At 36.4% G+C, this 12,626-nt stretch overlaps 1 protein-coding gene across 1 annotated transcript in view; it reads left to right on the forward strand.

Moving 5' to 3' along the window:
• The first annotated feature begins 12,532 nt into the window (after nt 1-12,532).
• LOC113352586 overlaps nt 12,533-12,626 on the forward strand; it is a 69,523-nt gene continuing 69,429 nt past the window's right edge. The window contains exon 1 of the mRNA XM_026596394.1: nt 12,533-12,573. Coding sequence (XP_026452179.1) covers nt 12,533-12,573 — 41 coding nt within the window. The remainder of the gene's footprint in view (nt 12,574-12,626) is intronic.

The raw sequence follows: 12,626 nt of genomic DNA on the forward strand, positions 1-12,626 counted from the left end.
CAAAGCTCGTACACCACTGCTAACTGCTGCCAGTAAACTGAGACGACAAAAAGTCTTCGACTGAAATCAAAACAACAATCATCTCCCAAGTGATTTACTTTCAAAACAACCCATTTTAAGTCCACAATCTCCTCCGATCTGTAGACAGCCACAAAGAACTTCCAAGGCTCATAGATTTTTAACCACTAGTGGGCCGGGCTTGAGTGGTGCTGATATATAAACTGATACCAGGCCAGCCACATTTTAGACTCTCTTATAGACTTTGCTAATTTTTGCGGCAAACATCATTTTGCCCCTCTTTAGCTAGTTATTCTTCAGGTTTTCGGAATTCACTTGTACTTTCTACAAAAGCACTAAAATAACATTATTAGCCAAAATATCGAGTCCTAGTTAATATAAATATGGGTATAAAATGTAGTATTTATGTGCTTATCATATTCTAATCGCAACTGTTTGTACCCAAAATTACTTTTAGGAACTAAACACGATGATTTGATGATGATGATGAATTAGGGATAAGAAACGATTGAAAACGAATAAGCAAATAAGAAGACAAAGGTTTAACGTGGTTCGACAAGTGTTGCCTACATCCACGGTGGAACAGAGATATGTTTTATTGATTATGATGATACAAAGGATTTTCTCCGGATTAGCTAACCTAAATTCCATTTCCTTTGGGTTGGATTTTGGCCTCTATTTATAGGCAAAAAACCCTAATCTAGTTCCATAATAACCTTAGATTTGTAGTTATCCAAAATAACTACCTAGATTTGTACTTATCCTTGAAGATCTATGTCTATCTTCCACAGATTTATGTTTATCTTGAAGTATCCTTGTATATCATCCCCAGATTTGTGTCTATCTTGGAATATCCTTATATCTTCCCAAGATTTGTGTCTATCTTGGAATATCCTTGCATATCTTTCCAAGATTTGTGTCTATCTCAAGGTGACTTTCAAAATAAGTCTTTTGGGCATCTATAACAAGTTAGACCAGGCTTCTATATTAAGCCACGTGGGTTTCCTTAATAAACCCACAGGTTTCCACAATAAACCAACTGGGCTTCTACAATAAGCCATGTGGGTTTCCTCAATAAACCTCGGTTGGTTTCTTTAATAAACCACTGGGCTTCCTTAATAAGTCCGATTTGGGCTTCCTCAATAAGCCACGTGGATTTCCTCGATAAACCCATAGTTGGTTTCCTTAATAAACCATCGGGCTTTCTTAATAAGTCCGGCCTAGGCTTCCTCAATAAGCCATATGGGTTTCCTCAATAACCCCACAGTTGGTTTCTTTAATAAACCACCGGGCTTCCTTAATAAGTCCGGTTTGGGATTCCTCAATATGCCATGTGGGTTTCCTCAATACACCCATGGTTGGTTTCTATAATAAACCATCGAGCTTCCTTAATAAGTCCGGTTGGGGATTCCTCAATAAGCCACGTGGGTATCCTCAATAAACCCACGGTTGGTTTCTTTAATAAACCACTGGGCTTCCTTAATAAGTCCGGTTTGGGCTTCCTCAATAAGCCATATGGGTTTCCTCAATAAACCCACGGTTGGTTTCCATAATAAACCAAACGGGTTACTCCAGTAAACCGTGTTTCTCCGTTGTTTCTTCGTTATGCAATAGCTTGTGTGGTATGCATGTGCACCATTTTAATGAGGTACAAACATCGCCCCCTCTTAATTCTCAACTTGTTGATGGATTAAGAAAATCAGAAGAACTAACCTTCGCGGCTCGTTCAAATTCGCCCTATTCCATTTATCGGATAACCTTTCGTGGCCTTGGACAACTTATGGTGTGGACTCGCTCCAAGATAGCCTTAATATTTCAAAGCACCAAAAATGTACTTAACCATCTCATAAGCCACTGTTATTCAATCACCAAACACGTTCAATGTACCAATAATGTACTTAAAACTCCATTTGATAATTACACAAACGGCAAACTGATCGGCATGTTATGTCCTCTTTTATAGAAAGACACTACACATATTTCTTTAATAAATACATGCAAAAAGTATTCTTATTTATGATTATAAATTCGATTTATAATGTAACAATTAGTGAGGACTTACCTCCCCGGGCGCTCGTTCCTTCTATCTTAGTCACCCCTAATACTTCCAATGACATTGAAAAGGATGCATATTGTTTGACATCCTTAACCATGTTGGTTTTGATTGCATGCTAGGGGTCACTTTAGCCGCCCCCAATATCTGTAGAGATATTCCCAAATAGAAAAGACGCCCCCATGTGAAGAAGGAACTAGGTCTATTATATTTGTTCTTCACTTGCTAGATGGCTCTGGGCTTATGATCAGGTATCTTTTCCGTTGCCATCTTATTTCTGGTCCCATCGTGATTTTTTTTTTTGGAATCGCCCTCAAAATGTTGTCTTGGTACGACGTGTCCCTCGATTCCGGACCTTTTCGACGTACATGACAACTCTTCTTTCTTTGATTATCTTCAATTGAGCTTGTTGCTGATGAACCTCAAGCAAAAAATCAAATGAACTTTGAATTCGATCATGTTGTTGTCAACGAACATTGAACACGGTCATGTTGTTGTAAACAAACCTTGAACACGATCATGTTGCTGTCCCAAGTGCACACAAAAGTTCCTAGAATATAGAATGTTTTTCTACCATATTGTAGGGAATCGAAATACGATCTAAACGAGCCAAAAATCACTCAATTCGGACTTAAAACGAAGAAGATATTGGCGAAACAAGATTTGAATTAAGCGCAAACGCTGTTGCATACGTGGCAGTGTTGACTGGATCAAAAGCTGACATGGCATTACTGACTAGGACGCCTTGTTGACATGGTGCCAAACGGTGCAGACGTGGCAACATCTTGTAAACATCTACTGGAAATATTGATGACATGGCAGATGATTGTACACTGATGTGGTAGATTTTAGCTGACGGTTCGTTGCTGACTAGATATAGTTTACTGACGTGGCAGTCGATGTGGCATCACTGACTGTATCCACATTGTTGATGTGGTAACTGTTTGGACCGAACCGGTTGGACCAAAACTGAAGCTGACTGGGTGAACCGGTTTGGACCAGGACTAAACCAGTTGAATAAACCGGTTGAATGGCTAAGGATTGGTTCGGCTCTGAGCGGCTCGAACAGCTCGGCTCAACTGCAAGCAGCTTGACTCATCTGGATATGACGGACTATATCCGCTGGATGAAGACCTTGGATTTGTAGTTATCCAAAATAATTACCTAGATTTGTACTTATCCTTGAAGATCTATGTCTATCTTCCACAAATTTATGTTTATCTTGAAAGATTATATATCTTCCCCAGATTTGTGTCTATCTTGGAATATCCTTATATCTTCCCAAGATTTGTGTCTATCTTGGAATATCCTTGCATATCTTCCCAAGATTTGTGTTTATCTCAAGATGACTTCCAAATTAAGTCTTTTAGGCCTCTATAATAAGTTAGACCGGGCTTCTATATTAAGCCATGTGGGTTTCCCACAATAAACCAACTGGGCTTCCACAATAAGCCATGTGGGTTTCCTCAATAAACCCATGGTTGGTTTCTTTAATAAACCATCGGGCTTCCTTAATAAGTCCGGTTTGGGCTTCATCAATAAGCCACGTGGGTTTCCTCAATAAACCCATAGTTGGTTTCCTTAATAAATTATCGGGCTTCGTTAATAAGTCCGGTCTGGGCTTCCTCAATAAGCCATGTGGGTTTCCTCAATAAACCCATGGTTGGTTTCTTTAATAAACCATCGGGCTTCCTCAATAAGTCCGGTTTGGGATTCCTCAATAAGCCATGTGGGTTTCCTCAATAAACCCATGGTTGGTTTCTTTAATAAACCACCGGGCTTCCTTAATAAGTCCGGTTTGGGCTTCCTCAATAAGCACGTGGTTTTCCTCAATAAACCCACCGTTGGTTTGTTTAATAAACCACCGGGCTTCCTTAATAAGTCCGGTTTGGGCTTCCTCAATAAGCCGTGTAGGTTTTCTCAATAAATCCATGGTTGGTTTCTTTAATAAACCACCGGGATTCCTTAATAACTCCGGTTTGGGTTTCCTCAATAAGTCATGTGGGTTTCCTCAATAATCCCACAGTTGGTTTCCATAATAAACCAAACGGGTTTCTCCAGTAAACCGTGTTTCTTCGTTGTTTCTCCGTTACGCAATAGCTTGTGCGGTATGCATGTGCACCATTTTAATGAGGTAAAAACAACAACTAAGGTATCCGTCCGAATTACTAACTGTCTGATTAAGGCACAACTAGTCAAAGGATCGAACAACACTCTGTTAAGCATGAGTTGCAACAAAATCAACATGGAAATATTCTAACTACAATGGATGCGTGACATACACTGTGAAAGTAATATGAAGAAGTGCTTAGATTATATTTATCCAAAACATTATAGCACAACAAGAACAATATCATAACTTGAATTAAACTTAGCAATAGATTAATGGTTTCATCTAAACCCTAACTATGAAATTAGAACATGATGAAAACACTGAAATTAAACCTAAACTACTGCTTGGTGCACCGACTAATCCGGGCATGAGAATTGTGATTTTTACATCACAACTCTCACCCCTATTTATACACAAAAATCGCTCAATCACTTGCATTCAAAAATTAGATAATACCCACTCACCCAAAACGCGTTTTCTGACAAACCCCTTCTGCAATTCAACTTTGCAACTCCTTGATTTGATGTTTTCCAGTTGTTGAGGATAAACCTAATCTTATTTCTCTCAATCCTAGCTTCTACGTTACTGCTCTCAATAAGAAAAGAAGACAAGATGGAGAGAGATAGAAATTAGGAGTTTGATTGATGGCTAGTTGAGAGGGTGGATGTGATCAAAGATGGTTGGAGATGGAAGTGATGTAAGGAAGTGAAATGATGGTTTTGCAGAGTCTGTAGGGAAGAAAAAAACGAAGTGAAAGAGATATTTGGCTTCTGATCGATTAGGGATAAGAATAGAAGGTTCTCGGGTGTTAGGAAGATAAATCAAGATTTGATGAATTTATTGGATATGTAGTTGGATGATGAACAACTTCAATTAAACGGTTGGTAGATCTTGGGTTCTATTAGAAGATCTTCTTCTAGGCCCATGTCTTCTTCAAAGCTAATATCTCAATCCTGCTCATAATTTTGGGTCTTGCAAACAACGTTCTTCACTTACGGATGAGGTGCAAACAACATTCTTCACCGCCTTCTAGCGGGAGCTTTGTTGTTTCTTTTCCGTTGTCACCAATTCTCTAGTCTTTTTCCTTATCTGTTTGTTCTAGATTTATTTGGTACCTAAGAACACAAAGTTAATTAGTAAAAGCATTTATTCTTGAAAATAATGAAAGAATTTGGGATAATATATGATTTTAGAGCGCAAAATATGAGTTAGACGCCAAGAAATGGATGTAAATACGTAATATTTGGCACTCATCATATTTTAAACAACAATAATCTAGTCAACATTCTTATTCATTCAATAACACAACAATAAAAATTAATAAAATTGGATCAACTCCTATTGTTGATCCCATTAATTCGATCAACTTCTGTTGTTGAACCATGTTATTGGTATAATATGTCCCTAGTTTTCAGTTTTATGGCATCAGCTACTGTTGTTCACAACAATAACAACAATTACCACAACTTGTTCATATCTAGCTTACATGAAAGTGAACCAACTTGTAAGTTATTAGTTTCATATCTAGCAGAATACTGAAAAATACATATATCTACTTTCAACAATAATACAACTGAAATATTAACACACAATATTGAATCATTAGCATCAACATTAACATCAAATTTCAACACACGATAATGAAACATAAAAAACATCAAATTCCAACATCAACTGTATTATTATCATGCAAATACTGAATAACACAAACACACATAGAAAAATAATTTGAAATCATTTCGTACCTCTAGCAACTGCAACTTTGAAATCAGCTTAACCTAAAATCAAAATCAAACAAACACAACTAATACAAAACTAATTATATCCCAAACCAAATCATACTAACTAGTACCAGTAATCGACATCAAATCATACATGCAGATTTTTTTTCCAGAAATAGAAAACCAAAACAGTAAGAAATCAAAATCAAAACCGTAAAAAATCAAAATCGAAACCAAAATCTTCAGCAATAACAATAAGTAGAAAATGAAAATCGTGTTTACCTTTTGAATCTTGTGTTTAAATCTTCAAACTCAGTAAACCCTAGTTTTGTATCATTTCTTCTCTGATTTTTTGATTATTCAAACTAAATATTATTCAAATGAAATTGATAACTGTAATTTATATAGATTGGCAGTTTGATTCAGTTACGGTGATGATTCAGTTTTTTGATTTTTTGATTTCTTCAGTTATTTGAGCGGAGGTTTCAGAAGTTTTGGAGAAGAAGCAGCTGCAGAGAGAATAAAGAGGAAATGATGGGTAACGGTTACCGTGACTAATAAGTTTAACGTTATAATCCTAAAATATTTTGAGGGGCATAATCTTACAATCCGGATTTTTTAAGGAAGGGTATATTTATTTTGGGGGAAGGTATTTTTGTTGGGTCTCAATTATAAGGGTATTTAATTAATTAACCCTATATAAAATAATTCCTCATTTAAATGAGTATGTATAAAAATGGATTCTTCACTGGTGTCATATACAACGGCAACCCCACATTTGGGGGATACAACCACAAAATGAGGGATAATGGCTATATGGGACTGGATTTTGGTTAAAGACATATTTCTTTAGTGATGAAATGCCATACTGCCCTTACCATTCAGACATGGTAACATGTGTTTATGCCGACCGCAGTATCGGCATTTTAGTTGTAGAACCATCTATACCGACTTGCAACATATATTACAGTCTCATTTTAGGTGTAAGTCAGCGTTAAATGTTGGAAAGTTAAAGATCTTTGATAGATAATTTCTGCTGAAGAATCAAACTGGGAAACATTGCCAAGAGGACAAAGTACCTGTTGAAAAAGAGATAAATCAAACTTGGAAAGGCTATACCTGAAAAGGAAATTGTATGCAAAATTATCAGATCGTTATCATCCAGATACGAGTCTAAGAAACATGCCATAATAGAAGAAAATGATCTTTCTATACTTTCTCGAAACTCTCTTGTAGGAAAGTTAAAGATCTTTGATAGAGAATTTCTGCAGAAGAATCAAACTGGGAAACATTTCCAGGAGGACAAAGTACTTGATGAAAAAGAACTTGAATCAACAATTGTGCTTCTAGTACGATGAACTAAGGATATCTTATCTAACGATAAACATGATCCTGGTACATTAACGTTTTGTCATAAAAAGGGTAATGAATAAATACAATGCTTCAAGTGCCGTAAATTCAGACATATGGCAAAACCTTGTCCCAGCAGAAGAGCTCAGAAGTGCAACAAGGCTTATGTCTCTACTCTTGATGATATTCCGGAGGAAGAACCCTATGAAGAAATATCTAACTTTAATGCACTTCTTGCCAACTCTAACGGTGATGAATCCTATGAGTCTAATCAACTCCTAGAAAAACTTGAGTTGGAAAATAAAGAAAATAAAAGGTTAAGCCTAGAACTTGAAAACCTTTTGAAATTCCGATCAGATAAAACCCAAAAGGTAAAATCTGAGTAAGAAAAAATGGTTGAAAAACTAAAAGGGTCAGAAACTAGTTTTTCTAATAAGACACACCACGCTGCAATCTCTCGTGGAAACCTCCATCAAAATAAATTTATCAAGGCACTTCGTAAGGGGATAAAGATTTTGAAGGCTGAAAAGTTTATTAGATCGCAAAAGGAAATTGCAAACTCTTGCAATTATAAGAGAAAGAAAGAACGAAAGGAAACCCAGTCTATTGTGTTTATAAGTCATCCTAAGGATGTCTTTGTTACATATGGTGAGAATAACTCCCACCCCAACACATACTGATTGTGTTGAAAAATGCATCCTCACTTGTTGCCCAAAATTCTGATTGTGAGGAAGCATAAATCTGGGCAGTGAAAATAATATCTTTTACTTATGGAAAAAGTATATTCGGTTTTCATAAACCAAATTATCCCTTGATTTTCTCCTATCTTATATATTTTCTTCTTGTCCGAAAGAAGACTACCTTGTTTCAGTGGGGAAATCGGTAAAAGAAAGGTCATCTCTTGATAATTTAGCACTCTGTGCGTCAGTTACGACTGAAACTTATGATGTCTCTCTACATGATAAGCCTCAAGATATTCTGAGAAGACAAATTCTTACTGTTAAACATCATATTATACATCATGAGCTGATGGTAAAGGATTCAAAAGAAATACTAGATGATCTTCATTCTCAACTGCTTGAGATGAACAAATCGTCTACTGAAAAAGGAAGTGCTCAGAAGAATTTGAATCCTGTTTTCGAAAGAAATCTTCACAAGTCTTGCGATTAGAAAGGAAGATATAAAATAGACATTAGTTTTTGATTTCTTTCAATAAAGTCTATTTTGGAATAAAAATATCTTATTTATGAATAAAATTATTAGTTTATAATTTATTCTTGTGATATTTTTTCGATTACATAGCCTGTGCTTGAATGATTTATCTTATTTCTATGTATGTTTATGGGATGATTGATTTCGGTTTTCTAACCTTGATATTCGATCTCATTGTTGTGAAACCTTATGGTTTGGGTGACTTTTTGGTTTATCGGGATTAAGTTCCAGCCCATAATGCTAGGAAACAATATGTGAAAAAGTCACAATATGTTGAATCCTCTTGGTTTAGCATAAAAGCATATGTGTTTCGGGGTTTTCAACTTTTGCTTTTCATTAGTTAAAAACCGGTTTTCAACCTTTCTCTAGTAAAGGTTGGTTTTTGTTGTTCTTTTGTCTTGCAAGAGGATGACAACATGATGATATCCTCACTGGAAAGATGCGAAGAATTGGAGAAGAGGATGCGGAACTTGAGGTAAAAACTTTGTTAGTTAATCGTTTTCATGTTTAAGAAAAGCCTGATTTTATTGCATATATTTATTTCTTTTGCTTAACAAAATTTCGGTACAATTGATGTTTTATTCCATTATGTGTGTATGGATGTGTGTGTGTGATTCAATTGTTTCTGGTTAAGAAAAACTATTGTTATCTTGCTTTATTGTTTGGTATAAATTGTTTAGGCTTACGAAATTACGGTGCAATTGCGGTGCTTTAATGTCTATGATTGTTTCAATTGCTTCCGGTTGAGATAAATGATTATGCAAGTTGATTTATTTGGTTTGTATGAATTGTTTATGGCTTAACGAAAGAAAAGGTTATCTGATGAGTGCCAAATAGTGCATATTTCTACACCTTTTTATTGGCAATTATCTCATCTTTTAAAATCATATATACCCCAAATTCTGTGTTTTGGTTGTTTTCAACAAATAAATTCTTTTACTAATTAATTTTGTGCTTTTAGGTAGTAAAATAAAGCTTGGATGAATTAAGGAGCCAAAAGAGCAGAAAAGTAGAGACAATGAGAGAGAGACGATAAAGCTTCCGCTAGAAAGCAGTGAAGAATATTGTTTGCACCTCATCCGCAAGTGAAGAATGCCGTTTGCACAACTCAAAACTAGAAGTGGACTTAAGATATTAGTTTCGAAGAAGCCATGGGACTAGAAGAGATAAAATCCAAGATCCAAGCATGTACCTATCCCGAGACGTCAGATTCAATATAGCTGATGAGCATCCAATGACATCTACATTGCGGTACATCGAAATTTGATGCTTCCGCCCAACAATGGAGCACATGTTATTCATCTCCAAATCGAACATAAGACAAACACACCTTCACTTCGTTTCTTCTCTCCAAGCTCTACAAAATTCCCAGCCATCCTCGACAACCTCTGAGCTCAGCCACCCTCTCAGCAGCCATCAATCACACTCAAGCTCCTAATTTCTATCTCTCTCCATCTTATCTTCTTCCCTATCAAAAACAGTATTCCTAGAATCTATGATTGGGAGAGATGGAGTTAGGTTTATCTTCAATGGCTAAAGAAAGAATCAAATAAGGTTGCAGAGAAGCAATAGCATAGGGGACAAGAAATTCAGGCAATTATGGTGAGTGGGTAGAGATTTATTATTGAATTAAAATCAATTGGGGATTTTTGTGTATAAATAGGGAGGAGATTGTAGAGAGAAAGTCATGACCGGATTATCCGGTGTACCAAGTAGTAGTTTATGTTTGTTTTCAGTATTATCATCATGTTATAATTTCATAACTAGGGTTTAGATGAAACCATGACTCTCTTTTATGTTATTCATAATGTTTATGTTACTCTTGAATGTTTAAATTGTTTTAAGATAGAATTGAATCTTAGTACGTCAATATTTTTCTTTCACAATGTATGCCATGTATCCATTGTAGTTAGAATCCCACTGTGTTGATTATGCTGCAACTCAAGCTTATCCAGATTATGATTGATCCTTAGACTAATTATGCCCTGACAATACAGTTAGTTCTTTGGAAAGATACCTTAGTTTTGATTGAACTATCCATTGGTGAAACACCTTAGGTACTGTGCACTTGCAATTTATTGTGGGTACTGTTTATAGACCTACCAAGTTTTTGGCGCCGCTGCCGGGGACTCGGTAGCGGTGTAGCTGATATATTGGTTCCACTTTACTGATTTTAGCTCAATCATGTATATTTGTGATTAGATTTTCTACTTTAGTTAGTTGTTTAAATCCATCTGTTACATATTTGCATCTCAGTATTAGTTTTAGCTGTAGGTTCTAATGTTCAGTTTCATTTGCATTCTTGCATCTTATTTCAGTTAGGATACTCGCATTTTTGCATCATATCATCCCCATATTTCGGTTAGCATATTAAATCTTCCGTGTTTTTCAGTTGTAGTTCACTATCTTCTGTAACTTTGTGGTTATCCTGTGGTTTAGGTAAACCATTTGTTTAGCTGTAACTTTTAATCTCAATCACTCTGTATCTGCATCTTATTGTTAGGCTAGTTGCATCTTGCATTCTGTCATTGTATTTGGAGACTGCATTCCAACCATCTTTCTGTTAGCATCTGTAGTTGTAACTTAGCAAACATCTTAGCCAATGAATACTAGTTAGCTATATGTCATAATAATCTGCATCCTGCTAGTAGCAGTGTAATTTCAGTCGCCTGCATCATAATCCTGTAGTTTCTTGCATTTGTTATCGTATCTTAGTTCTGTAAGCATCTTAGATTTTACTTTCATCATCATATCTGCATATTAAGCATGTTTATCTGGTGCTAGCTTCACCCCTGTCCATTGTGATTGATAACTTAGCCTGTCATAGTTAACAAGAAGAATACCTCTAAATCTTTGACACGCTATAGATCCTTCTCAGCTGTTAATCACCAGCGATACCCTCTAAATTTGCTTCACATGTACAATTCTGGGCACTGAAATTTCTCTTTGAGCCCACCAGGTACCTGCAAAAACTGCACTGCAAAATAAGGAAAGGAAGGAGAAGGAAAACAACAGCGGAATTCACCTGATTATCGCGCCTAAACCTGGTTTCATACCGGCGATATTGTTTTTCAAACCCGGTTTTCCTTAATGAATGTGTGAATGATAAAGCATGCTTACTTGTTGAGTCCTTCATCCTTTTGTTCAATCTGCAATCTCGGAGATGATGACAGTCTATGCTCGCATAATCTTGATACTCTCTTACATAAGCCATGAGTTTCTGAAATTATTAGTAGCCTGACTGGATATTGCTCAATCCCTGCAACATAGTGCATGATCCTGTAGTAGTTGAGTGACATACCCGCTAGCTGAGTTGTTTTATCACTTTGAATATCCCAAACTCTGCAAAACCTTGTGTTTTTGTGCTTGCGTGCATCTCTGGATCCGTTCGTTAGTCTGATAAGCATCGTCTGTGACCTCACTTTTGCACTGGTTGTTCACTCTGGTCACTATAATATGCTAAGAGGTGTGTCCCCTAGTCTGTGATGGTAGTTCTATGACTGAACTGATATTCTATCTAGCCCTCATCAAGACTGCCTGCTTGAAACCCATTCCCAGTTGTTGACACACCCATCCAAGTTGAGACAATGGGTGATGATATGAATAAACCCCATAGTCTCCACGAGTACATGTACCCCATAATAACAAGATTGTTATCATGTATCGTCTTACCTCTGACCGAACGCCCATTTGAACTAGATGCAAGCATGATACAAATACTTCCTATATTTCGAGAGGTTGATTCTGAAAACCTCTACCATCATGTAAGAGAGTTTGAACACGTTTGTCGGATTATGCAACCTGACCATATATCCGAAGACTTTCTAAAATTGCGTTTGTTTACATTCTCTTTAAGGGAAAGGGCCAAAACATGGTTTTACTGTTTGAAACCACAGTCAATCACCACTTGGGACCAACTTACAAATCATTTTTTCAAAAAATTCTTTCCACATTGTAGGACCATTGCTATTCGTCAAAATATTAACTATTTTGTCCAGTTAGATGGGGAGATTCTTTTTCATTATTTTGAACGGTTTAATGATTTGTTGATTGAGTATCCGCACCATGGCTTTGAGAAGTGGAGATTGGTCGCTATCCTCTATGAGGTACTAGACTTCAAATCACGAGCCATGGTTGAGTCTATGTGTAATGGTGAATT

Source organism: Papaver somniferum, chromosome 2, assembly GCF_003573695.1.
Source record: "Papaver somniferum cultivar HN1 chromosome 2, ASM357369v1, whole genome shotgun sequence".
Lineage (NCBI taxonomy): Eukaryota > Viridiplantae > Streptophyta > Magnoliopsida > Ranunculales > Papaveraceae > Papaver > Papaver somniferum.